Source organism: Leuresthes tenuis, unplaced genomic scaffold (assembly GCF_036924035.1).
Source record: "Leuresthes tenuis unplaced genomic scaffold, fLeuTen1.0.hap1 SCAF_7, whole genome shotgun sequence".
Lineage (NCBI taxonomy): Eukaryota > Metazoa > Chordata > Actinopteri > Atheriniformes > Atherinopsidae > Leuresthes > Leuresthes tenuis.
In genome coordinates this window covers 16,389,612-16,417,355 of record NW_027325361.1, presented here as the reverse complement: position 1 = coordinate 16,417,355, position 27,744 = coordinate 16,389,612, and the positions used below count along the sequence as shown (strand labels likewise).

Below are 27,744 nucleotides of genomic sequence, written 5' to 3'. Positions count from 1 at the left end.
TTAAATCAATAAATTTGTCGTGGCAATGGCAATTTCAAGGCATTTTAGCTACCCCCTGAACTGCCTTCTTGAGTCTTCCTAGATAACACATTTTTTTATAGGTTTTCTTGCTGGTAAAATGAAGCTCTTTATGTGTATTTTTTTTTTTTTTAGTTCTACCGAATATGTGTGTACCAGTTCACGTTATCTTCTTGTCCCTGGCTGCCCTAGTCTTCCATATCAACAGAGTGAAATGACTTTACCTCTTATAGCGGACACTGAGTTCAAAGCAAAGATCTGCGAGAAAGCAGCTCCTCCCTTCTCTGTAAATAATACTCCTTTGTACTGTGCACATTGTATTTTGAAAATCTGTTGTGCTCAAATGACAAAAGAAATAAAGAGATGACAGCACAAAACGGGATGTTTAGTTTCTCATCATAATTGCATCATAAATTACAACAGGAACATGTACAGGAATGTCACTCTGCACAGTGGGTAGCCATGCCCAATATAATATACAGATTGTATAAACACCACAGTATTTTGGTTAGAATTTCTTGCAGTTGTATGTGGAAATCCAGAGAACAAAAAAAGTTTAATTACTTATTAGAAAGTAAAGTTTGATATTTCATTGCGATATTCTGGAGAGAGATTGCAGGTAGAACAATTTTACTCAAACCCATAAAGAAAATGTTAAACTTACTCTAAGTCATTAAATTGAATCCCATACCTCACTCAGTTGCAAACAAATCATCAGTGCTCTGATTCCAACACTATTTCAGTACATATTTTTTCAACATAGCCTTTGCAATCACAAAAAATAGGTGTCATATTTGTTCATATACAAATGATGTGAAACAGGATGCGGTTAAAGTCTGTCTATGGGTGCTTCTAGGAAAAGGGTGTTTGAAACAGGATCAGCAGAAGGTGTTCAAAGACGATGCTCAGAATGAGGACTGTAGTGGTTGTGGTGATTCAGTGTACTTTCACCTACTAAAAATGCAACAGGCAGACAAGCATGCAGTCATTAGCTGCTTGCTGTGAATGCCCCGTTTGTTCAAGCTCAAGTACTGCTGGAGCCTGGCCCACACACCAGGAGGAGAAAAGGAGGGAGTCTGCCTTTCTAAAAGACAAATTCATCTGTCTTCTCAAAATGGGACATTTTGTGTAAAAGGTGCCATTTACAGGATATATAGATGTAAACTCTCACTGCAGGTCTTACAGGCTTTTTTTTCCTTCTTTTTCCTTTTTGACCCTTTCAAAAAGCCACAAAATTCCACTGTAACAAGACAGGATTTTAGAGTTGATTATTTCTTCTAAATGACAACAACAATCAAATGCTCACTCACTCTGACAAACACAATGATTATGTAGTTTAAATACATGAATCTATCAGAATTGATACCTAAATGGGTCATGTTGGATTTGATTAGCAACATATAAAATTATCGCATAAACCCCATAAACTAAGTGGTGAGTTGCATGTTCTGATAAATATCTGGATTCAGATTACATGTCACCTCAGTGATGCGGTAATAATCTCTTATTTACATTAAACAAAAAGTGGAAGAGCTTTGTAGCAAGCTGGTCAAGTGGTGCTGCTGGGTGAGTTAGCTTCTTGTCGTTTATATGGAGACTGTTCGGTTCTCAGATTAGGTACTAGTGCCCTGTACCAGGCACATTTATGTCATGGTTGGTAGTGGGAACAATCTACTGCACATTTCACACAAATTGGAGCTTGTTTTGTTGTGCAACCATTGTGCAACCCTTGCAGGTAGCCATAGTTAAAGACACAGAAGCCTTTTGGAGGTAATGTTTAATTTATACACATAAAGGGCATGTTTTTAACTCATATCTATTTCAAATCACGCGATAAAGAAAAGTTAATTGGAATATCTCTCTGTGACAGGGCATTGCATATCAATCAAAGCCAGTTAAGGCAACAGAGAGCTGCAGCTGTCCATAAAAGTGGCACACGTGCGGAAAACTAGACCTCTTCCTCCCCTAAGCTCTTGATGAAAACAACAAATGACCCGCCCTGACAGGCGGGGCTGGTGTAGTTGAGTGTTGCATTGTGGGGCTGAAGAAACTACAAAGCTGTTCCTGCCCTTGTGTGCCCTCTTCTGTATGTTATGGGCTTGAGGGCACATGGATGCCATTCTCCCCAGTTCCCTTGGCCTTGTGCAAAGCAGCTTGAATACGGAAGTGCGTTCGTGATTCCATGGAGTAGTTTTTGTAATTGTTCCTGAAACAGAGCAAGAAGGAGATATTTACAGTCCCATCCACGGTAAAATTCAATACAAAAAAGTAGTCTAAAGAAAAACGGAATGTTAAATAAACTGAAAACAACACAATTGAATGAATGGATATTTAAATAAAGCAATATATGTCAAGAATAACTGCTTTTGGTCAAGTATTACGCGTGTATAATGCATGGAACACTTTTTAATTAAAAAGAAGCAAGTGCATAATCCATGATTTAAAAGACTTCACGGTTAATACAGATTAACTGGGTATAATCTATTGGTTGAAAGACTTACTTTGCTGATTCTAGGAGTTTAATGGCTTCATCTCTTCTACCTTGCTCAAGACACAGCAGACCATGCTCCAGAAGGGCATTAGGAACTAAGTAGTGGTCATATTTGATCTGAGTCTCACTGCAGAAAACAACCAAGCATGAAGGTGGATGTCAAATCAACTCGTACAAAGATTCCCCTTAAATGTTATGTTGCTTGTTTTTCAGTATAAACAGTCACAGGAAGGTACATGGCTCATAAGTCAGTGTTGTTAGTGGTGCAAACAGATAGAAGAAACGTGCTTTTCTGACTTTGTTGTGTCTGTAGTTTACTGTATGTGTGGTACAGAGAGAGGCTTACTTGCAGAGCACAAGGGTAAAGTAGTGTTCAGCCTCCTCGTGGTGTCCCAGGTGTTTGAGACAGAGCCCCTTCAAGAGGCTCAGCAAGCACTGATCATCTATGGAGAACTCTGTCCCTGAAAAAAAGTAGCGAGGATCATAGATATCTCATATAAATATCTAATTCTTAAGAATCTATATAGCATCAAACATATTTTGAACCAGCTTTACCTCATCCATTTAAAAAGTGAATGAATTTTTATGGTTACACATACTTGGGGTGCTTTCAAGTTTAGCCTGCGCCTCATCCAGAGTTTGCAGCATGCCCTCCGTAAGGTCTTTGTGTTTGCCGATGACTGTATAGCCGTTCCAGATGTACATCATCTCCTAGACAGCACAGGTAGGCATAAACAATTTACAGTAGATCACAAATTACTTACTACAGACAGATTTACTTTCTCTCTGGCATACTTTGGGTATACTTTAACTAAAACATGTGCCATGTAGCTTGACTGTTTGAACCAAATTATTTCAGCCAAATCCAGTAAATGTAGGCTGCATGTTCATGTAGGTTCACTTGACAGTAACCACACAAATGGTGGCACATTTAGAGGACTCCATCTCTGACCATAGAACTGGGTATAGTGGGTTTGTGAGCAGAGGGTTACCCCCTTGCTGTATCTGTCTGCTGACTTTGCAGAAAATAGTTTAGGCTATTGTAACTGCCATGTTTATCCTCTAAAAAGAACCAACACATTCACAACTTTCAGGGTATTGTCCAGGAAGGTTAATAGGAGAGGTTAAAGAACATTGTAGAGTAAAGCTTATGCACTTTCCCATATATTATATTATTTGAACCAGTTACATATCAAAGAAACAGTAAAATGCACTATTGTTAAAATGAATGCAACAGCCACACAACAAGCATTGCTGCACACAAGCATCATTCTGTACTGACCAGCGGAGGAGCAGGAAGAGGAATAGGCCTTTCTGCAAAGTAGCGGCGGGCTTTCCTGATGGCAAACTTCTCTGTTGGTAAAGATTTCCCTGCTATTTTCTGCTTCAGCCCAGGGACCTGCCTGAATCATAAAACAACGTATACATAAATATAAGTACCACGGAGAAAACATGGGACATATAGTATCAAATCAAATCTTGCAATATTGTACCTGGTATCACTATCGGGTATACAATTCCCCCCTGGAACATTATAATAAATGAATAAAACATTATAATATTATTTGTACAGTACTGGAAAATTACAGGGAAAAAAAAAAGGAAAATCCCAAGGGTAAGCCCTTGGCTACATTGTCTTGTAAAAGAATCACAGCTTTCCGTTAATGTGTTTTCATTCCTCTTGCAAGGCTTCAGGCTGTCTTGCATGCTCTTCTCTCTTGAGATCAAACCATACGTTTTCAATGATGTTTATGTCAGAGGAAGCTTGAGCTTCTTGAGGATATAAAGCATGTTGAGGTCATTATCCTGCTGTAAACACATCCTTGTCCCATCTTCTCTCAATATATTATTCAATCATGAAATTTCCCTCTGGGAGTGGAATGCTAATTTGCAAACTTATGACAATGAAATTTGAGGTGAGGATGCAGGACAGGTTTTCCTTTGCTGATTCTCCAGATGACGTCATATCTGTGTAGATGTTGCTACAACACTGTAAAGAATGCACCACCAATCCAGAGTCTGCTGAATCTTCTAAAATGTATTTTGCTCTCAAGCAGGAGGTTTTATTCTCCCTCCTGGCATTCCTACAAGCTCTTCTCTCAGACATTTTTTCCAACTCTGCTAAACTCAACATGACCTTCAATGTTCCTGTTTAATGCCATTACTTAATTACGTCACAAACTGTGAAATCTGGCACCTGACAACGTTTTTTTTTCTTCCTCTTACAGCCGTCTCATGCTTAGTGAGAATTTATCACTGCCATTTACAGAGCACTCTGCTGCTGCTTCGAGGAAGCATGGCTGCTGATTCTTCTAACAAGGTTTGAGGAGTGAGAATATCACTAAAGATGTAAAATTAGCACCAATTGGCCCTTACATGACTGTGAAGAAGCCATAGCCCTAAAAAGCCAATTGAATTCATAACTTGGTCAAAGTTATCTAAGAGCTGGAAGGGGTTCCCATACTTTTGCATGTTGTTCTTATCTCTTTTTCACCCTAAGACTTTACAGAACACAAACAATACACTGATTTGGGTTGACCAAAGCTGCTTTTAACCATCTTCTTAACTCCCTAAAACACTGCGGAATTTAGCAGGCTCAGCAGGTGGTTGCAGTCTGTCTGAAGGTTCCAACAAATGTATTTTATCGATAACTTTAAGGTTTTTTTGTAATAGTTTCCATATTTTTTAGCAGAGATGGTGTACATCCAAATAAATCCGGCTGTCAAATAATAATTGCTGATTTTACTGGCTGTTTAAGTCCTGTACACTCTGTTTAGATACTTCCTCTTCCTCCTCTGTGACTCCAAATATTAACATACTGTAATACTGCAGCAACCATTCAAGGGAATTTGCCCTGCCATCCTGTTGAACCTCATCCTATTCCTGTTATAATCTCTGTTGGTCACCTCTCGGATAACTCTCAAATGTTCTCAAAATGTCATTAGGTTGAATATTGATCCTCACTATTACTTGCAGACATCTTCTAGTACAATTAGATGGAGACTCCTAAATATAAGATCTTTTTTCTCCACATCTTTGTTGTTGAACAACCTCAATACTGAGCATAGAATATTGTTCTCTTGTCTAACAGAAACCTGGTATATAACAACATCATTATGCCTTTTTTAATTAATCCACAACCTCTACTTTTTTTTTTAACTAGCACTTATCAAACCATAGCTTAAAACGCTCTCTTCATCTAGTTGTAGTGGCCAATTACAGACCTACTGTATATCTAACATTCATTTTATTTCCAAAAACCTTGAAAAAGTTGCTTTAAAACAACTACCTGCCTATTAGCAGAGGACTGGTCTGTATGAAGTGTTTTACTTTGGATTTAGAGTACACCATTGTACCAAAGCTGTACTAATTAAAGTTACCAGTAACCTTGTTTTGGCCTCTGAGAGCAGTCTTGTCTCTGTAGTTGCCCTGTTAGACCTCAGTGCTGCATTTGACAATGTCGCCCACAACATATTACAACAAAGACTTGGACATATCACTGGGATCAAGCGTACTGCTCTGGACTGGTTTAAGTCTCTCTGACCAATTTCAGTTTGTATGTGTAACTGATTTGTCCTCTTAACTTCCCAGAGCCAATTATGGTGTTCCACAATGTTCTGGACTGAATGAAAGGATAGCATTTAAAATCCGTCTTACCACATTTAAAGCGCTTAATGGCTTTGCACCCTTCTTACTTTCAAGATATTATAGTTCCCTACAACCCACAAGACCTCTTCACCCCGCAACTGCAGGCTTGCTTGTGGTTCCCAGAATTTCCAGGCTCAAAATGGGAGGCAGGGCTTTCAGTTTTCAGGCTCCTCTCCTGTTGAACCAGCTGGCTACAAAACACCTACAGCCTAGAACCAAGCTTAATACTCACCTTTTTGAAAAAGCTTTTGTTCATTTCACTTTCATTTGTTCATTTTTTTTTGCTGTTATTCAAAATGCTCCATCTGAACCCTTATGCCTTTTCATGTTCTAGACGTTTTAGTGAGGGTTACTCAAGCTTTTACATACTACTGTGAATGTGTTTCCGTTTCACTGTGTTGTGAGTAACACAAGCAGCATCTGAGTTTATACCTGAACAGAGTTAGTGCAGTCTCCCCAAAGGTTAGACAATCATCCTCCGTCAGCATGCTGAGGTAGGCTGCTTTCATGTACGCATAAGTAGCCTGAGGGGAGGAAAAAGTGCTTACTATTGCAATCTCATCTTACTTTTTCAATAGAAAAGGGGAAGAAAGTCACAACAGAGGTGATTTTCTTCTGCTTTCTTATGAGTTGGAAAAAGGCTAACGACATTTAAGTAAAATAAAAAACAATGCAAATAGTCTCAAATGTCCCCAATCTAATAACAATTCAAATACATTTTTTATTGCTAACTTTTTTAGGACAACACTGTAGTATCCTACCTTGGACCACGAGTTCTCTTTGCTTAGTAGGTCAGCATAGAAGTAGGCCATCTTCCACTGCCTCTTGTATGTGAAGCACCACATCAGCTCCCAGTAGCACATATGGTGGAACTGCTTCCATTGCTGTTGAGCCTCGCAGCACTCCTCGAAACGCTTGATAGCCTACGACAAACACAGTCAGTGTTGCGCTAAATTCACTTTGGGAAACAGTTAAGTGAAGTGAACACAAATTGACTTTATTCTGAATATGGTTCAGGATCTAAAGTAGGCAACAATACTTGAAGAGTATGGAAAAAAAACCCACATAAAATACGAAAAAAATCGAAACTCAAACTTCAAAATGTGTTCAATTCCTAACAAGCACTAGGTCCAAAAGAGAGGTCATAATTTCAGTTTATGATAACTTTGTATGCAACATATCTGGCGAACTAATCTTTGCCAGCATTTGCAGGATTTCCTGAAAGTCATATTCATCTCTGGCCTGACACTGCGTGTCTGACCACATCCATTATGAAGCTTTGAGGGGAGAGCCTATTTGACATGATGGTAAACACTAGCTCTTCCTCTCATAAAATAAGACACAAGAAGGGTCATTTAACTACTTTTATCAGACAAAGCAGGGCTACTGCAGAAGTGACGGCATTTCTCCCATTTTTAGGTTGGAAAGAAGTACGTACAGCATCCAGGTTGCCTTTGATCTCTTCTATTCGACCAGCAAAGAACAAAAAGATGGATCCCTGGAGAGAGGCGAAACAGATTATGTTTGGGAACATGACACTTCAAATCATGCAGCCTTTTAAAGAAAACAAAGTCCGTCATTCCAGCAAACCTTCGGATATTTTTTGAGATATGGCTGCAAAAGTTTCTCTGCATCCTCAACGTCTCCTTCTCCGGTGCCTGCAAAGGACATTCAGAACAAGACCAGCTTAGATTCTTGTCCGTTTGTTGTTGTCTGTAGCTGCATGTGTAAGTGTGTGTTTGTTATAACTCACCTAATATGAAACTCATGAATGTGTGATAACAGAGCAGTAGCATATTGCACAGGAAGGACCTGAATGTGCTTTCTGCAGAGCCCTCCTGAAGATGCTGGAGACCGAACTCCTGCATGTACACACACACAAACGCACACACAAAATGGAGCTTGACTTAAACCTGTGTTCACGGACGATCAGAGGTTCAATTAGAGGTAAAAACCAGCACAGTAGATGATACAAATAAGAGGAAGTTACATTCTGAAGAGATGTCTTTAGTCATTATGATCAAAACTTCAAAGTCAGTTGTGCATTTCTCAACTTTTGCTTCACGCTTCCCCTGACAGTTTCAGGCTCATCATAGTCATCTCAGTAGTAGTGAGAATAATTTCACCAGAAAATCACAGCCCAGTTTCCTTGTGAATTAATGTAGTATCATACTCTACAAATAAAGCAGAGGGATCCGCCTCCACTCAATATATCCATCCATCCATCCTTTTTTTATACCCACCTAATCCAGGGGGGGCTGGAGCCTATCCCAGCTGTCATTGGGCGAGAGGCAGGGTACCCTACCCTCTGACACAGGGTCCTCAATATATCTCTAACTAAAAAAGAAATGTCCTTCTTTTAGACTTAACAGGCTAACACATCTCAACAAGACTAACCTTATTACCAGAGAAACCAACAAACTCCAGCAGCTTGAGTGTCCGCGTGGGCAACATGGAAATCATCTGCAGGAAGTAGAGAAACAGTGTAATTGAAAGGCCAGCAACAGCATTAGAGAGCCTTTCTCTGTCATTAAAGCAAAGACTGTTTCCGAAGAAATTATCCTGCATTTCCAAAGCTGTAAAGTCATTTTCATAACAGCGACACTGGGTTCAAAACATGCTGGCTATCTGTGTGTTAGATTATCGTGACTTTATGTTGATCTTTTGCTCTTTCTGTGCTTGTGTTTACTTTCTAACACGGTAAGCATTATAAACCCACTCCACATAATATTTACAGTGAGACCTCTACTTACTAGGTTGAAGGCTCCTACCCCCAATTTAACACCACCCTCAAAATGACCGTGGTTGTCACCATGAGTGTATCCAGAGGACTGGAGGACAGTGTGAAGCTCTCTGTGAAGTGAAGATAAAGGAGTGGTGAGATTAAATGCTACGGGAAAAAATAGCTCCATTAATGGAAAGATACAATCCTATTAATGAACATGCAGGAGATTCTCACTTGTAAGTCTGGTAGCTGTTCCTCACTTTGATTCCACCTTTGATAAAACTGATCATGTTTTCATCCTGAGAGAAGGAGAAGCGAGGGTTTGATAAGTTTAAACAATCATTCGTGGTGGCAGATTTAGTGGCAGACCAAGTGGCTGAGGCCTGGTTGCTTACCTGGAGGAAGGTGAGGGCTGCCCTCTGCAGGAGACATTCAGCATAGCACACTTCAGCATGGAGCTCCTCTGAGGTGAAAATGATTACACCACAGTTATCTTCAGTGAGACAGCCTGACAGCTCAGCAGAGCCCATGAGCTGCAGCGTACATGTGGTACTTTAACCCGAGTGCACACCCGCAAGATTCAAACTTGCACATTTTCACACGGAAACATTTCCGAGTTCACACATGCAAACCACTGACATCTGCTTAAATGATGGGGAAACACTGAACTCATCCTGTCAGGAGGAATTTACTGACCTTCTGTGAAGGTTCTGGAGAAGCTCGATTTCTTCCGGTGCCTTACGGAAAAAGAACAAAAGTGTCATCATTTGAAAATCGTCACTGATAAATTAAGAGTCTGCCGCACTGCACTTCCTTGCATTTGTCCCCTTATCTTGTTTCCACGTAAAACAGTGACTCAGCCTCGTTCCAGAAAAGACAGGATGCTGAGCTTCTGCAAGGTGAAGTTACTCATTGAAGAATTTGCTGACTGTGTATTAAATTTCCCATCAGCACTCACAACTTTCGAAAGGAAAACTGCAGCTCTCACCTCGGATCAGTGTCGGTCTGAATAAGAGAGGGCTGATGAGATGTTTTGTTTTTCCACATGAGCTCTCACTGGGGCTTCAGGATAAACTGTGACACGTTATTGTGAGATTCTTTGTACCAGTGTGTTAGGGCCATCTCTTTAGTTTTTGTATGATGTTACTAACGGGATACAGTGTTCAAGAGGCGGTGCCATGTGTCTGAATGTCTAACTCTCAAGTGTAAGTACTCGTCAACCTCACTTTCATCACTTTCTGCTGCCTGAAATAATAGTCAATTCTAGAATGTGTGCTTGTTTCACCACTGGCTTGTGTCTCGACCTTCTGGTTTTTCAAGAGAAAAATGTTGTAAACTGGACACTGAATAGACTCCAGTTTGCATCTTTGTCCTTCCTCCATGTGACCTTTAGTCTCTCGTGGAATAAACTTATAGCTATAATTCTAGAATGTGTGCTTGTTTCACCACTGGCTTGTGTCTCGACCTTCTGGTTTTTCAAGAGACAATATCAACCTCCACTGCTGATTCAATTAGAGAGGAACTACAAAGAAAACCACCCTTTCACTGTTTATTTGTTTGCATCTTTGTCCTTCCTCCATGTGACCTTTAGTCTCTCGTGGAATAAACTTATAGCTTATAATTCTAGAATGTGTGCTTGTTTCACCACTGGCTTGTGTCTCGACCTTCTGGTTTTTCAAGAGACAATATCAACCTCCACTGCTGATTCAATTAGAGAGGAACTACAAAGAAAACCACCCTTTCACTGTTTATTTGCAAGTCACAGGCCAACATTTCACTCTGAAGTTGTGGGAAAGTCTCACCGCTGACAGATAGCCTGCGCCTCTTTCATGGTACTACCCGCAGCCAGAATGTGTTGGGGTTCAAAGGTCATCATGGCCTGCATTTCTAGGATGGTGGCATAGGTCAGAGCGTGGTACATGCTGTCTTTTGTTCTGCAGGGAAAAGAAAAGATATGTTAAATGACACATTATTCTTGATCAGTTACGTGATGTAATAAGTGATGAGATGGGAGGACAATCTTTGGTTGAAACAGGAGATTAAAAAAAAAATCCATGTGGCTTCAAAGTCAAAAGTCAAATTTATTTGTATAGCACATTTAATGTACAAAACAATTCAAAGTGCTTTACATAAAATAAAAGCATTTTAGCAGGGAGCAGAAAAAGCATTAAAAATATAATCAAAAATAAAATGATTAAAATTAATAAAAACAAGCAACAGTCTCGATAAATTAAAAGATACCGTGCAGATTTCATGCATAGACGCATGAGAAAAGAAATGTTTTTAACCTGGATTTAAAAATGTCTACATTTGGTGACAATTTAATTTCCACTGGCAGTTTGTTCCACTTGTTTGCAGAATAACAGCTAAATGCTGCTTCTCCGTGTTTAGTCTGGACTCTGGACTGGACCAGCTGACCTGAGTCCTTGGATCTAAGGGCTCTGCTGGGTTTATATTCTCTGAATATATCACAGATGTGTTTTGGGCCTAATCTATTCTGTGACTGACTGGGAGCCAGTATAAATATTTTAAAACTGGTGTGACGTGTTCAGATCGCTTAGTCCTGGTTAAAACTCTAGCAGCAGCGTTCTGGATGAGCTGCAGATATTTAATGCTGTTTTTGGGAAGTCCAGTTAAAAGACCGTTACAGTAATCGAGTCTACTGGATATGAATGCATGTATGAGTTTCTCCTGGTCTTTTTGGAAGAGAAAACCTTTAATTCTGCTGATGTTTCTGAGTTGGTAAAAAGCTGCCTTTATGAAAGCGAAAGCTTTGATGTGGCTGCTGAAAGTTAGGTCTGAGTCTATCAACACTCCAAGGTTACGAACTTGGTCAGTGATTGTAAGGGCCCAAGTTTCAAGGTATTTACCAATGCTGACTCTCTTCTATTTGCTACCAAACAGGATGATCTCAGTTTTGTCTTCATTTAATTGTAGAAAATTCTCTCTCATCCAGGATGTCATATAAAGTTGTGTATCGTCTACATAACTGTGATAATTTATATTAAAGTTCTGCAATATCTGACCCAAAGGGAGCATATACAAGTAAAACAGAAGAGGTCCAAGAATTGACCCCTGGGGGACTCCACAAGTCATGGCCACTCGCTCAGATTCATTGCTGCCAATTGTAACAAAATAACTCCGGCCTTCTAAATAGGACATGAACCAGTTAAGTTCAGCGAGTAAGTACATTCAGTATGTATTACAACATAATACATAGATAGTACATTCAGTGGTTACTGCTAACAATAACCGTTGAATACTTGGAAGACTAAACCGGCAGCTCTACATAAAAAAAACTGTCTATTTATAGCTGTGGTTGCTGGCAAGTCACGTCACACCTTCTGTTTAACAAGTTGTTGTAAAGAGTCTGAAGTAAAAGTGCTTGTGTCACACATTTTTCCAGTGAGCATACTCGTTTAATTAGTTGAAAAAGCTTGTTGCTCCAGTTTTAAACCATCATTCAAACACTACACTTTATGGTATAAACAGATTCAAGTGCTCAGTGTTAACATGTGTACTGTGTGTTTTACATGCAAACATTGTACAGTTTTGTTAACATACAGGCAGAAGTGTATAGCAAAAAATGCTGCCAGTCTGCTTGGTTGACATTGCACTGCACAGTCACGTGACCCGGCTGTGAGCTCAAACAAGAGTTTTTCACTGTTGCAGAAGCTAAATTGTTATAAACTGATGTTTCACAGACCAACAACATTAGTCTTGCTTCACTTTCATCAGTAAATGTTGTAAACTGGACACTGAATAGACTCCAGTTTGCATCTTTGTCCTTCCTCCATGTGACTTTTAGTCTCTCGTGGAATAAACTTATAGCTAATAAGGGCTAACAAGCACTTGCAAAGCTTCAACTTCAGCCTGAATGAGTTTTTTGTAGGTTCTGACTCACTGACCAAACGTCAACAGGAACAGTGACACCCAGGAAGCAACAACATCTACAGGCAGTCAGAGAAGGCGCAGGCAAAGGCTGAGTAGCAGAGAGATTTGCCTGCCTCACATTTCCATTGCGTCAGGCTTACTTAAGTAGGACAGCAACCCAAACCTTTAAGATGGAGCTGTGACGTACATTTTATTGTTTGTAGCCGTACTGAAAGTGGCTGGGAATGTCAAATATTTCCACCTTTCATATGCGCTGTGTTGTTATTGCTTCAAAACACGTGCAGACATGCCTCCAATTGACTTCAGCACATGTTACTGCAAATCGGGAAGAAGAGCAATTGTGAGAAAGCCACGACATGTAAAACTGTTCACTTCACCACCATGTACCAGTTTGGTTTTTTTTGCAGTTTTGACTGTTATATGAGTTCAAATCATCATCAGAGTTGCAAATATTAACAGTACAGTTAGCTTCTGAAAAAGAGCAACACCTTCCCTGAATAAGATAAAGTCGTGAAACTGATCACAGGACAAAAGACAGCCGACAGAGCAACAACATCTCAACTTCTTGCAAAGAGGCACCTCAGACTCTTAGTGTATTTTATGTCATGTGGAATGGAGCGAGAGAGCATGGTGAGAGAATAATTACAATGTTATGTCCCTACTTGGGCTGGTGACATGTTTGAACAGATTGCTGGCAAATAAGTCTGCTGTTGGATCCTTTTGGGATTTAAGGGTTGATCAAGCGAAAATATCACCTTAAAAAATACTTTTAAAGTACTAGATTCAGATGAATATCGCAAGGTTTTTCTAAATTCTACACCAACAATATCATTATTGCAGTATCATATGTAGGCAGGTACACATAAAATCTGCTAATATATTCTATGATTCACCAAAACCCACAATAATTCACCTAGATAATAGTTTACAGCTGATGTGCTGCTAATGTAACAATATTTCCATCCTATAAATCAGTAAATTAAATAATTACTGCAAGGACAACTTTTGTTTCCTTCAACATTTTCTGACTTGCTTGTTTCGTATCTTATCAGCGCATTAACCATCTAAATGAATTAGCATGTATTGGTTCCTATGGAAATGTAATGATGTGATATTCTCTCCAGTCCTGTCTCTTTCCTGTATTATTGGTTTGGTCGCTTCACTTACAGCCTCAGTAAAGTGGGCCTCAGCCTGGGGAAGCGGCTTTCTCTCCAACCTCTCTTCTCTCGTTCACTCGAGTCGTCACCAGTCAGTGAGGTTTGTGATTGCACCCATCACACACTTTACTGTCATGACTGGTGAACAGTTAAACCAGCAGAGCTACAGCTGTCAGCCAGCCCTCACTCATTTATCAATGAATAACTTACAGTATGTCAAAAGCGATTTCAGCTATTCTGACAGGAAATCAGAATCAGAATCAGCTTTATTGGTACAGTGAGAATAATGCTGTTCATTTATGTACAGGCAGTATATTGAGCATAATGAGCATGATATGACATCATGAGACATATAAAGTGCAAAGTGAATGATTGAATTTGGAGTCAGGGGGTTACTGACACTGGGTGACTGATCATGAAAACAGAAGGAGTGGAGAATTGATGACTTTCTGTGGGTATTGATCAAACTTCTAAAAGCCTCAAATCTGATCTAAAAGTTTGAATTTACGAATTTAGGACTGTCATTGGCTCCAAAGTAGAAATGTTCAGCCACGCTGGCAAACATTTGTTTAGCAAACTAACAAGTTAACAAAGTTACAAACTTAATTTTAACAAGAGGTGCTTTTTTTTTTTTTATTAGATCAAAAGCTCTCTCTGAAAGAGCCTGCTCGGTACATTAGTTTAAATATGTTTGTGTGCCTGCATATGTGTCTGTGTGTGTGTGTTTGTCCCATTAGACTGCAACAGAACACCCGAACAGATAGGGAAATGAGAAAGAGGACTCAGGCCATTGGCTTCCTCATAAAATTCTCCAGTAAAGAGCAAACCAGAAAACACTCAATTAGTTTGACTTATTTAAGTCTGATAGCTGCTTTTAAATGTAAAATAACATTTGAATTTCTAAGGTTAAGGTAGGAAAATTCTGAGAAAAAGACTGCCTTGACTGTTAAATAATTTGCATGTAAAAAAATTTAATTGACTTGTTGAAGAGCACAATCATTTCTGTCCAGGTCTTCGGGAAGCCCCTCGTCTTTAGTCTACAGAGATTTCATTAAGAGGCTAATCAAATGATTTGTTCTCGAAACAGCCACTGGCAGAGCATGCACATGCACATATGTATATACTCGCTGAAAGTGCGCCTCAGTTTCTGGAAGGGACAGCGATGGTGAGAAGATTATCAAGAAAGAAATCAGGACACCGACAGCAGAGTCAGGTGGTGCCAGGGTAGATTTACGCAGATAAATCTTCAGGTTGGCAACAGAGTATTTTATGCAACACCACCTCTGTAAATTTGGGTCTGAGCTAAGAGGTCAAATCAGTTATAATCACGCTATATCTTGACTTATTGTAACAAAGGCCAAAACACAAACTACATATATCTGCCAAGCTAGCTTAAGTACAAAAACAGCAACACAAAGTACAGGCTGACAGGACAAAACAACCGTAAGACAGCACTGAAAAGAAATACTGGGGCTAAGGAGTGGCCCACAGCCCTCAAGAGCCGAGGAGGAGGATATAATAGCAACTGTGTGGTACAGGTTCTGATAATAGCACAGATAATACGAAGTGAACAAAGGAGTAACTTGATAACAGTGACAGAGTACAAAACTGGAGGCGGGGCGTGCGTCTGAGGTGGAATTTTTGTTTGTGAATGCAACTCAAAGCAGCTCGTTACGTAAAATCTCAAAAAGAAAAGTAAATCCTCTTTCAATGCTAAGCTTTTCTGAATCAGGACATTTAAAAAAAGAAAAATCATCTGGTCCTTAACCGTGTCATAAAATCAGGTAAATATAACATCAAATAAACAACAATGTATTGCTCATTGACATCATTTATTAACTTGAACTAAGCCAAAATGCAGAAGTAATGTGTGAAAAACAAGTGCATCCCATGACTCAACCATTTTCAGAACCACCTTCAGCAGCAGTAACTTTTTCGGTATGATTTTATCGGTCTGGCATCAGTGTAGAGTCATTTCTGTCCACTTGTCTTTACAATATTGCTTCAGTTCATTGAGGTTTACAGTCATTTGATTGTTCTATCATTTCTTGATATCTTAAACCTTTAAATGAAATAACTTCAAAGAGTTAACTTTCTTTTTCACATGACGGCATCTGTTTCTGGCCCATCACTGAGCAATAGACTGGAAAGCTTCCACGGGGGAAATCCACGTTCCACTTTCACTGCTCTTTTTACAGTCACTGACAACATTTCACATCTGTTTGCTGGAGATTGCTGCCCTTCATGTGGGTTACAGAGTTCGAATCCTGACCTCACCCCCTGCATGAAAGGTACCACCTCCTGCAGGGATCCTTAGGCAAGACCCCCTTACGCTGCCTGCCTACCTGAGACATGAGAAGTACGTCGCTTTGGATCAAAGCGTCTGCCAAATGCATAAACATAAACAATTATTTTGGATAATATGCTAATTAAGCCAATGGCATCATTTTTAAGCATAAAACACATGACTCACCCACAAAAACGAACCAATAAGCATTTGCTGTCACTGTATTATCACAAAAACATGAGCAACAAAGATGTTTGTGACATATTGTTACAGACACATCCCTGCTTTTTAATCTGGCTTTCCCATGTGGAGTGACTCAACCGTACCAGTGAAGTACAAAGATGCTAAGAGTCCACGGTAATGCGAGCACTTCTGCAAGATTGTACTATGAAGGTGGTTCTCTCCTCTCCAAATGTAGTCGATCTAAATTGCGTCAGATCTTTCAACAAAATGTAACGTGGAAAAATCAACCAAAGCAAAACACAAAATAAAATTTCAAATATCAAATTGTGTGTGCTGAAGCAAAAATGTTGTCCAACACCAGCGGGGCCTGCCTGGAAAAGCGTCCGGCCCTCTGATCGCTCAATCCGAAAACTACAAACCAGTTTGCAGCTCAACGAGATACACCCAGGCCTGACGACAGCCAGGTAATCTCCATCGATTCATCATTTAAACTGAGCTTTTCGTCAGAGGCAAGATGGGAGGCCGAGAGGATTTTTGTGTCGTGTATTTTTGGAAACACCAAAGACAACACTGTGAAAAGAGAACACCCATATTTGTTGAAAACACTGCTGGCAGGATGTTTAAAAGCAGTCATGAGGAAGTGGTGCGAGGCAAACTCTCCACTGAAAGATGCATGAAAGTTTCAAGAAACAAGTAATACGAGAAAGAGCAGAAATGGGCGATGTCTGCATGTCCGTGACAACATAAAAGCATAAACCCATGCCTGTACTTTACATACATCACAGGAATACAATGGCAATGTGAAGAAATGGCAGTCCATGTTTTTCCAAGTTTGTTTTTTTGTACATATATATTTGTTTCATGTGACGTTTTTGTAATGGAAAACCAACTATAATCATTAAGTGTTAAACATGTGGTGGTTGTAAACTGTGGAAAATAAATAACCAGATCATTTTCTTAAATGTCAAGGTAAGCACCACATGAACTAAGAATATGTACTTCTCTGTCCTTTCGGTGGTACAATGGATTTTCTCTTGATTCGGACATCTTACAGTGTCTCAGGGGAGTCCTTACACTGAAGTAAGATAGCTTGCTGAGCTAGCAAGTAAGTAAAAGCCATCATGTGCCGTTGTGTTTTCAGCAAATCCAGATCTGGGTCAATGCCGGAAAAAAAAACAGCAGTGAAAACGGTTTGCCTCAGTTGGATGGAGAAAGGACATGTTAAATGCATGTGCAGCAATTAAACTTTTATCACATGCATCAGAGGCATTCAGGCTAATTTGGTTCTGGAAAAGTGGACACGATAGTCCAACTTTGATTGCAAAAGTGCATGTCCAGAGTGCAGGGAAGATGAGGATATGTGAACAAAAAACTGAATTCAAAGCATCCTCTTTAAACTCAAAATGTCGGTAAAGTTATCATTTGTGACTTAGAGCTGCTGCACAGCCATTTGGAAATAAGGCTGCAACAAACAATAAACACTGACAGAGAAAGATATAGGAGCAAGAATAACAATCAAAACAACTGTTTGTTGGTATTACTCAAGATTTTAGTCAACTGTGAGACACAGGCAGAGTTATCGTCAATATATAGGGCATGATTAGCTTCAGCAGACCTCAGAGTGAGAAAGTCTGCAGAGTTATTCCTGAACTGGGCCCAAAACTGGGCTACTGATGGAGGCTTCAGAAGCAAGACACAATGCAGCACCTGAAAGGACAGGCTGAGAAAGTGGGCCACCAATATACTGTAGATCTCTATTGTAACCCCAGCTGGAGTGTTCAAGGTAGAAATGCCTCAAATGCATCCCACAGCACACATGTGCAGCACAGTGGTGGTACTAGATATTACACAGAGACAGTTCCCCACATGCTGGAAGTAATGCTCGTTTCATTGCAAATATAACTAGTAATCAAAAGGTCGAGCGGTTAGAGAGTCAGAGGTTTTAAAAAGAATGGAAACAGGGACACGGAACAACAACAGAAGAAAACATTTTTTTGGAATCAGAGGCAATTTAATTCGATTTATCTTTTCCAACAGAGGACGGAGACAGATGGGAACATTTTGGATAACATTTGCTTTGTCTGGACAAACATACGGTAGAAAATTGAATTTGAATACCTTTCCAATTTAAAAATAAAATAAAAATCAGATGGGAACCTGTCGAGTCCTTGAGCTTTACTCAACTTAGTAAACGGTGCTGGATACTGGAGGGGATTCGCCTCCTGTGCCTCAAGAAATTGGCATTTATTGTACAGTCTGAAGTGTAAATTACTTTTAATCTTGTGAGAGAAAAAAATCCTGAATTTTCAACCTATCAGTGTTGCTTTGTGCAAATCAAACAGATGTTAGTATGTTAGCTCTGCTCCCACCAATGAGGCCTTTAAGGCTCACTTCCCTGACCTGGATATCTTTTATGCCATGGGGCTGCTGCTGTTCTTTTTATAGTGTTGGGAACACAAAAAAAAAAAAAACATACTCGGGGTATATACTGGGGTTGCAGCCAGAAACAAAGAGAAGAGGTCTGTTCTCTTTGTTAACCAGGACTGTTAATAAAAACAGTGGCTGACAACACAAAGGGGGCAACAGTAAGCGCTGAATGGACAACAACAACTTGTCCCTTATCAGTTGGCACTTCCTCGATAAGTCTCCTTGCCTCCTTTCCTCGCCCCCTAGTCTCCACCACATGTGACGTGAGCTGAGATTTGGTGAAACGGGACATTAATGCTTTGGCTCAATCATTTAAAAGTCACGTCAATCTTTCTTTCACGTGTCACATCTGCTTAATGTTTGGTTACAGTCAGCTGACTACTGACCAAGTTTTTATCAACATACATTTAGTTTAAATTCAGTCTGCAGGGTGGTAGAACACAATGTGTTACACTGTTTTTTTACAAAACAAGTGCGAAAAAGACTTCTGAAAAAGACAAACCTTTGCATTCTTACTCAGTACAACAAAACAATGCTCAGGCATCGCAGGGTTTTGAGTTACTCCCTGCAGCTCACAATGCCTAATGTGCTTGATGCTGCGTCATGTCCAGGTTTAGTTTACTGGGACCCAAAACTCAACTCAAATTAATCTAAGCCTTCTTTTGTCATTCCCACCCGAGCTTTCCTTCTAAGACATGTCAAATGAGCGCATCCTGCTTCCTGTTCAAAATGTTTCCTTAAAACACCACGAATACTAATGCTTGTACACACAAAGGCTGTAGAGGCTTTTGATTCATTATATCACAAAGCCGGGCGAGAACAGCAGCTGTGTTAACTTCTGATTCAGGCTGTGCTCTTACCTGCATCTGAGGCGGGCCTGCGCCTCCTCAAAGTCATTCCTGAGGAACAAATCCAGGGCAGCCATACAGTCCTCCAGGGCCAGTGACAGGTCGGACCGCGAGCACCTGAGGAACCAGAAACAATCACAACATCGAAATGAAACGGTGCAGAAAATAAACTATCAGTACCAGGATGGAGGGTGGTGAGCATCAAAATATTGAATTTGACAGAATCAGACATATAAATTTTACAGTTTTTGAATCTGCTTGCTGCCCCACAAAAACAATAAAACTTTGATTAGCTTTTCTTTGAAATGAAAATGGGGACAAAAAGATTCACATCACTGCACTGCGTTGTGCAACTCCCTTCAGGTCTTCATACTGCAAGATCTCACTCACATGCTCCTCCCGTCTTTAATCCTTTGCACTCAACAAACGGAGAAAGAAACAACAACACAGACACTGTGAGCCAGACGCTACTGACCATGCATTACACTACAAATTACACAAGGAACCAGCATAAATTACGACACTTACACCCTCCTACATTCATTTACAAAATTGCAAGGTCTGGCAGCCGTTTTGAACGGCTACACGTGAATAAAGGCGGCAATACCAACCCATGATAATGCTGCTTTCTATTTATTACATCTTGCACATGACCCTAACCCACGTGACATGTCCATAATATGCCCAAACAGAGCAGAAGTTATGACTGAGACTCATTCACTGTTAATTGTAAATCTAATTTCTATCTAACAGCTGTAATACAGTCAGTCAGTGGGCCATTACCTGTTTAACACAAAAAGTTTTGACCTCAGCAGCAAGCATTAGACCGAGGAATATGAGAGCAGAAACTGAGCAAACGCAGCTACATCTAATGTGTGTAACAGCGGTGACTAATACACTTCACATTCCTGTCCATTAGGAACACAGAAGAACAATAAACTCATCTCATACAAGCACACACCACCACCACGACACAAGCACACACAGCTCTGTGCAGCTCCGGCTAATGACATGCGGGTGACTGCTGTGTTCACCATATGACCGGCAGTAAGCTGAGCTTCTCGATAACAGCCCAGAAACAACTGCTTTGAGGTAAACACACAAATGCATGATCATGGGCTGTTCGACTTCCAAATCAGCCCCCCCGAGGTTGCAGCCATAGATTTCAGTGGCAATCTACGAACACGTATGTAACCAAAACGTAACTATGTAACCGCTTGTCTCTGTAAGGCTATGAGGGAAAATCAGCTCCAACTGAATTACACGCAAAAAAAACAAGCTAATATATTACAAAATACTGTCAGATTATTAAAAACTATCATTATTGACTAAATTCAGCTGACTATAAATGAAAAGACAATAACACAACTCTTATCAGAGGCGGTGGGGGACATCCTGTATGTACATTTATATCATTGATTTTAAGAATAACGCTGTAACGGGTACATCTGCTGTCACATGTCCTCCAGCATGTGGCTAAACTCCATGCAGACTGCCAGCCCAACCTGAGACTTCTCTGCTGGTTCGACAGCAGGCAGTCCACCGGCTGCCTGCTGTCAAGTTGTGATGCTTAACTCTTTAACTTTTTGTCTTTCCTCAAAATGACCTCAAACATCTCAAAAGGGAAACGGCATTGCGACACGTGGTTACTCGACAAATATGCTTCAGCAGCTGCATTACAAGTGCATTTCTGTTCGAGTCAGCAGAAAGGAGCTGAATCGAATTGAGACAGTTCAAAGTCCGTCAAAAGAAGATTTGGGGAAAATAAATAAAAACAACTTCATTACTGTTAATTCGGCCAATCTGTGTGAAATGTTTTAAATGCGAGTGCTGAATTTGTATTTTGCAGGATTGAGTACAGACACGTTGTTAGAACTCTGAATCTGTTATTCTGGGTAAATATGTTTCACCAAAGCTTTCATTTTGGGATATCGCAGCATATGGTTTGGATCTGTCTGCTGAGCTTCATCTTCTGTGCCACAGATATTTAGCTCAGCTTGGTTTGAAATTAAAAGTGCAAAATGCAATGCATTTACACATTTATTATGGTATACATTAGTTTAGCTGACTTGAACATACAGCGATTCATGATTCAAGTTTATTGATGAAAAGCCCAATCTGGAAGTCCCTCGGCCATCGTCTCATGACGATGGGTGTCAGGGCTTCGAGTGTAACCAGATGATGGATGTTAGACCAAGTCTTTGTGCATGGGTCATTGGAGCAGTTGAAAAATTCTGCTACCCCCAAATCACCATCAGATGATTAGCTGCGGGTTTTGAGATTGTTTTTTCTGCTGTTCTGTCTTGCATCTTTTGCTCTGCATGCAATCAAATCCTGCTCAAAAATTAACTGCAGGACCACAAACAAAAACAACAAAGGTTCCAGTTTAAAACCGTGTCCCATGTCTATGGATTGTGCAAATTCCAAATCCAACTAAATTCAAAGTATTTTGTCTCAGACACAGGCATATGGAGTGTATGTCGACATCTGTCAAAAGACGTTTAATCTTTAAGAAAGTTACAAGTATGGCACATGTAATGCTTTGCTATAAGAACACAGCTTTGAATAACATCAGGTCTTTCCTTTAGGTCTCTTATAGGTTTTAGATGATATTCTAAAAAGAGATGTACCCCACCATTTACAGGATTACTACATTAGAAGCAATACATGCTTGTTTTGACTTTAGCTCGTAAAAGAACCGACCTTTGTTTCAACATAAAACCAGATTAGGTTTGTTTAAAACCAGATTACAAAAAAATCATAATACACAACTGATAATGTACAGAAAAATCTTTGCATGTTAAACATAACAACACACAAAGTTCACTCCGTGGACAGACACGAGTCATGTTCCTGTGTTTTTGTCCTTGTTTTATCACCTGTTACACTGCAAGCTCATTTATTCAATGTCCTTACAATAAAAGCAGAATAAAACTGGTACTATATCTGCTCAGAAAAGCAATATGTTATTACTGTGTGAATGAAAATATGGACGTCGCATCCATCAGTCAATCAATCAGTGTCTAGGGACTATCCTCACATCTCCCAAACCTTCACTTTTGTACCTCTAACAGCCTTAATCCAAACTAAATGTCCATTAAACGAGTAATGGGCACACTCTGAACATATTTTACGTGACAAATTGCTCAGTGGGATTTGAAAACAACAACCCTCGACGCTCGCATGAGTCGCAGTAATCACCGTGCGGCTCGTGGTGGTCCGTTTGGCTCAGCAACACAACCACTGATAAACCGCACCAAATCTTCTCAAAGGTAAAGGTCTAATCACAAAATAACTGATTAAAAAGACCTCTTAATGACTTCAACTTCAACGCAGACAGTCCCGTGAGTTTTTGCTCTCTCTGGGGTGGAACTGGCACAACTCACCAACATTTGCTGGAGCCCGATCACCTGTTAAATTCAGACAACAAACATAATCTAAGGGACGATAGACTGTAAGCTTTCAAATTGTAGTTGATTGACTATCTTAGATTAATGCTGAAATCTCATCAGTAAACTAACAAAGGGGTCAGTGTGTTGCCACATGACAATCAAACAGACAAATAATCTTTATGGCTTCATAATTTCTTTCAATCCGGAAAGATGGCTGATAGAAAAACAAGATTTTGGCAGCTTCGGGGCAAACTGACGCTCGAGGACACTGAGACGGAAATGAGGCCACAGGACTGTCTCTCAAATGGAGGGAATAGTTGGCAATTGTGAGGAGCAAAGAAAGGGCCTGACAACCAACAGATCGAGGAGAGCTGTGAGGTTCAGGATGTGCATACCACACATTGTCCCAATAATTTAATAGAGTTTCAAGTCAGCATTTCTGAGTTAATTTCTCCAGGGAGCAACTTGAACAATGATGATCATTATCAGGGCAAATGCACACATAAAACCACCTCCTCGTATGCTCCTGCAAACCTAATAAACAATTAAACACCCAAGCAGCCTCACAAGAGTGACAAAGCATTAGTCTGTCGACTCTGCTTCGCAGAGCCTTCGGCACATTCATTCCAGTTGATAAAAGACGTCCAGAGGTCGAGTTGTGATACAAACCAGCTCCAACCATTTACCGAGCGAGTTTGTCAACATGCCTAAGAGTCACGACTTGGAGACACACGCATACATAGTTCCCCTCGTGATAAAGCAGAAAAATCACTTCCAGAGCATCTTAAAGGGCAAACACATCATCCCAGCATGCGGTGAGAATCTTACCCATTTGACAGAGCTTCTTCCTCTCCTGACATTTTCATTTGGCAAAGGCTGTGTGAAAGGAAGAGACACAGGGACAGAAAGAGGTACAGAAAATTGCAGAAGTGAGCCTTGGGCCTTCACCAGCAGTGCTGTGTAATGATCTGTGTCTCTCTCTGTAGCTGCAGACACAAGAGCAGGACCAGAATAAGGGCAGAGAGACAGAGAAAGAGGGAGGGAGAGGAGGAGGAATGAATGAGAGAGGGAGGGAGGAAGAGGTGGATGAAGCAGCAGCAACAGCCCTTAATGAGATTGGGATGACTATCACACATGAGGGGAGACCACACAATCTTTCTGTGCTGCCCCGAACACACACACACACACACAAAACCTATCCCACCTCTTCCGATCGTCAGCCTCATGCTGTACACACTGCAGTCTCTGCTCCGATTGGTTAAAGCCAGATCAGAGGTGGGGCTAAAATGTCCACCACTTCACAGCTTGAGGACTTTTACATAAGAAAGGGAACTACCAAATAAGAGAAAGAAAGAGTGAGAGCTAAAAGGAGGAATCTAAGCTGCATTATATCGCAAAACCATGAAAGATTTCTGGAGCTAAAGCTGAAGGAGGACAGCTTAAAGGGACTGATGGAGCGTTGCGTGCTGGTCCGATCTGCTGCAGTGGCACAGAGTGAACAACTGCAGAGAGCTCGGGAACAGAGGACACAGGTGCAGCACAGCAGCTCCAACTAACGGGAAGTCGTGAATGGAGTCCAGGCACGGTGGCAGGTGTGGCAGCGTCCCATTGCTATAAACAGAGGATTACCTCTCAGCCATCAGGTGTGGGTGTGTGAGAGAACAGAACATTTCCGAGAGGACTGACACATCTCACACGAGCATTTCATCTCAAAATCTGTGCCAGGACCATTCAAACAGTCCATATTGTGACATGACACAAAGCATTTAGTTTTGGTAGTTTCTTTAAAGTAACAAATATGCATTAATGCAAAAGACCCATCCTTTGTAGTGTTAATGATATCTGTGCTTTGTGTCTCCTCATTGGCTTCAAGTCTCAGACCTGGTGGCTTTTATAAAAAGCCTATGGGCGGTTTCTGGTGAGGCGGACATCGAGGGGCCAAATGTAGAGGGCACCTGGCCGCCTACACTCATATTCCACATTCTTCTTAGTTATGGATCACAGATTTTTGTTTCACGCAATTCCGTCCACTCTGAGATGTGAGGTGAAATAAACAGGATATTTTTAGTATAGTTTATCTTTAACTATTCTCTAAATGACATATTTTCTCTTTTCAACACCGTCTTTGTCTTTAGGACTCGGCAGCTTGCTTGAACACTGCTGTGATGTGTGGATCATATCAAAGTGAGCGTGAAGATAACGTGAGAACATCTGCCGTAAAATAGAGGTCAAACCTTTCATCGACGTAACAATCCAACGCTCACTGGCAAAATCCCTCCCCAAAAAAGAAAAAAAGAACAGCTTTGAAATGGCTCAATGAAAGCTCAGATTACAGTCCCACTGAAATGTTGTCGGGGAATTTCAAATTGGCAGAACACGCAGGGAAAGTACTGGAAGATACTGCAGAAGAAGAAATTACAACACAACAACATAAAGGCCAAATGTTTCTGTTGTTTCATTATGCTCTTGATTCAGTTCAATTCAGTTTTATTTACATCGCACCAAATCACAACAAATGTCATCGAAAGGCACTTCAAGATGCAGACCAATCCACTCTCAGTGCTACGCGCCGTAAAACATCTTTGAGTTCTGTCAGCTCAGGGTGCCTTACAGTTATAAAATGCTCATCTTAGCCACAAATACTATTGCTGTCGATAAAACAGACTGAAGCATTTCATACAAAGCAGCCCGGCTCTATACCCCACATACACAACCACATCTATATAAAGAACACATCATTATTACACAGCAGCTAAGTGGCTGTGTGTTAAAAACGTCAGGGAAAACTCCATTTCATTCCTTCCTATAGCTACAAAGAAAGAGCAAATGGAGCACAAAACCCCGAACACGACTGGACTTTCAGAGCCTTTTTGTCATCAAACCCTTAGTCTTGCGGTATGACCAGTGAGCGTTCAGAGGCCGGTCTTACCCATGAGCTGGATCTGGAGCATCTTTGTTTTCGGTTAGGTGTAACCTGAAACACAGGAACAAAATCAGGTCTCAGGGGATGAAAACCAGCAAAGGGCGCAACTATTGTGCGAGGAACACGATCGTGAGAGCCACAGAAACACGAACAGCGATACACGCAGACACTCCCAGACTGCTTGTGTCTTCACGATGATTTTGCTGATTTCTGCAGATATTAAATTCACAGTTTGGGGAAATCTGTGGGAAAGTTTTGGTGGCTCATTTGAAAGAAGGTAACTACGGCCTAAATTTCACAGACTGACTACTCAGTTTAAAGACACTTACTTGAAGTCAGTGATGATTGGATCCACATCTGGAATGTCTGACATTCTGGAAGAAATGCAAACAGGTCTGTTTAAGTTTCTACAGGTGTTGGTAGTTGAAATGAAAAGGTTCAAACACATTAATACAGTGTCGTAAGCACTGCAAGGAGCAGAGGGTTTGTCTTGTTTTGTTTTTTTTCTCTGTCACGCTCCTTATTGTTCCCGACAGTGACAAGAAATGACTGTATGAACAATGTGAACATACCGGCTCGGGGAGTCTGGGCTGACAGGGATGTCTTGAGGCTGCACAGCACCCCTGTGAAGATGTCAAAAAAGGCTCATCTTAGAGAGACTGTAGGAAATCATCTTACTCTGGTTTGAGGAAGGGGTTTCCTTGGAATTGTTTGAAATCAAACATGCCCTTAGAGACCAACTGCACTAGAAAACAAGGCTTTGGAGGCTGAAACAGTGAAACAATGCTGATATTATCATCATCAGAAGTAAACACGGGACCTGATAGTGAGGTGAAAAAAGTCGGTTGTGTTCCTTATGACTGCTGCGGTACTATCAGTGGAGTTAGATTACAGAATTACTACTGACTCATTAACGTGTAAACAGCAAACCAAAGAGCTGGACCCTGTCGCGAGACAAATTTGAGGCATCACGATGGGATTAATGCAAAAACCAGATGCACAAATGTATCCAACTATCTAAATGTATCTAAGCACACCCCCTCATAATCTAATCTTCCAAAAGGATCTCTTTTTTTGTGTGTGATTAAGTAATAGATTAGACTTACAGTGTAAAATAACAAATAGCTGAAATAACTTAGTTAGGTTCAAGTACCCTGAAAGACAGTTAGTGTATTTAGAACAGCCTTTGGGTAAATGTAGGTTTAGAAGCATCAACTTCGACAACCATGTCATTTGTAACATCATAATCGAAAGAATTCCACTTTTCATTAGATTTACGTCCGCAATCCTGACTGACATGAAAAATCATGTCTAACAAGGTGAAGAGTGGTTACAAAGCCAGGTTTAGTGAGAGCAGTGATAAGCGCCATCCTTTTCCCTTTTGCGTCGCGGTGGTCGAACAACGTCATCTGAGGGTTTATTCGTCGCAGTTGTTCCTGCATGTGAAACTTGACAGCTAAGGAGCAACAGAGGAATACACTTCACTTCACAGAGACAAACGCAACAATACTATCTACAGTGCGATGGCATAAATCACTGGCGCAAGCACACTGAAAGCCGCAAAAAGAGGGATTAAACCGCTACTGGTGGTATCTGAAGAGACGCGAGGTGCTTTTTCTACTCACTTTTTACTGTCATCCCTTTTCACGCTTCGCCTCCAGTTGTTGATAAAACTCATTCCACAGCCGGGGACAGGGGGTGGGGGGGTGACACAGCAGGAGACTTAGGGCAGGTCAGGTTAACACGGCGGG

The 27,744-nt window shown here is 40.6% G+C and overlaps 1 protein-coding gene across 2 annotated transcripts; it reads right to left on the bottom strand.

Moving 5' to 3' along the window:
- Window positions 1-382: 382 nt before the first annotated feature.
- Window positions 383-27,744, bottom strand: ttc39a (tetratricopeptide repeat domain 39A). 2 transcript variants are annotated; one of them, XM_072389554.1, is made up of 21 exons: window positions 27,619-27,744; window positions 26,566-26,616; window positions 26,323-26,367; window positions 26,000-26,044; window positions 19,691-19,795; window positions 10,685-10,816; window positions 9,579-9,619; window positions 9,278-9,345; window positions 9,117-9,181; window positions 8,911-9,010; window positions 8,555-8,620; window positions 7,911-8,019; window positions 7,748-7,815; window positions 7,596-7,655; window positions 6,919-7,080; window positions 6,590-6,681; window positions 3,792-3,912; window positions 3,109-3,220; window positions 2,856-2,970; window positions 2,520-2,636; window positions 383-2,224 (listed from the first exon to the last, which is right to left on the bottom strand). In XM_072389554.1, the coding sequence occupies exons 1-21, from the start codon at window positions 27,669-27,671 to the stop codon at window positions 2,110-2,112; spliced, it is 1,842 nt and encodes a 613-aa protein (XP_072245655.1). In that variant the 5' UTR covers window positions 27,672-27,744; the 3' UTR covers window positions 383-2,109. The 2 variants fall into 2 exon arrangements, with proteins under 2 accessions (XP_072245655.1, XP_072245656.1); XM_072389555.1 differs by lacking the exons at window positions 26,000-26,044; window positions 26,323-26,367; window positions 26,566-26,616; window positions 27,619-27,744 and adding an exon at window positions 23,899-24,208.

Coding starts and splice junctions, on each gene's coding strand:
- ttc39a (XM_072389554.1), bottom strand. CDS start 27,671: ATGAGTTTTATCAACAACTGGAGGCGAAGCGTGAAAAGGGATGACAGT. Junction 9,346..9,578: donor CTCCAGAACCTTCACAGAAG/GTCAGTAAATTC, acceptor TTTTCACCTCAG/AGGAGCTCCATGCTGAAGTG. Junction 3,221..3,791: donor CTCTTCCTGCTCCTCCGCTG/GTCAGTACAGAA, acceptor TGTGCTGTCTAG/GAGATGATGTACATCTGGAA.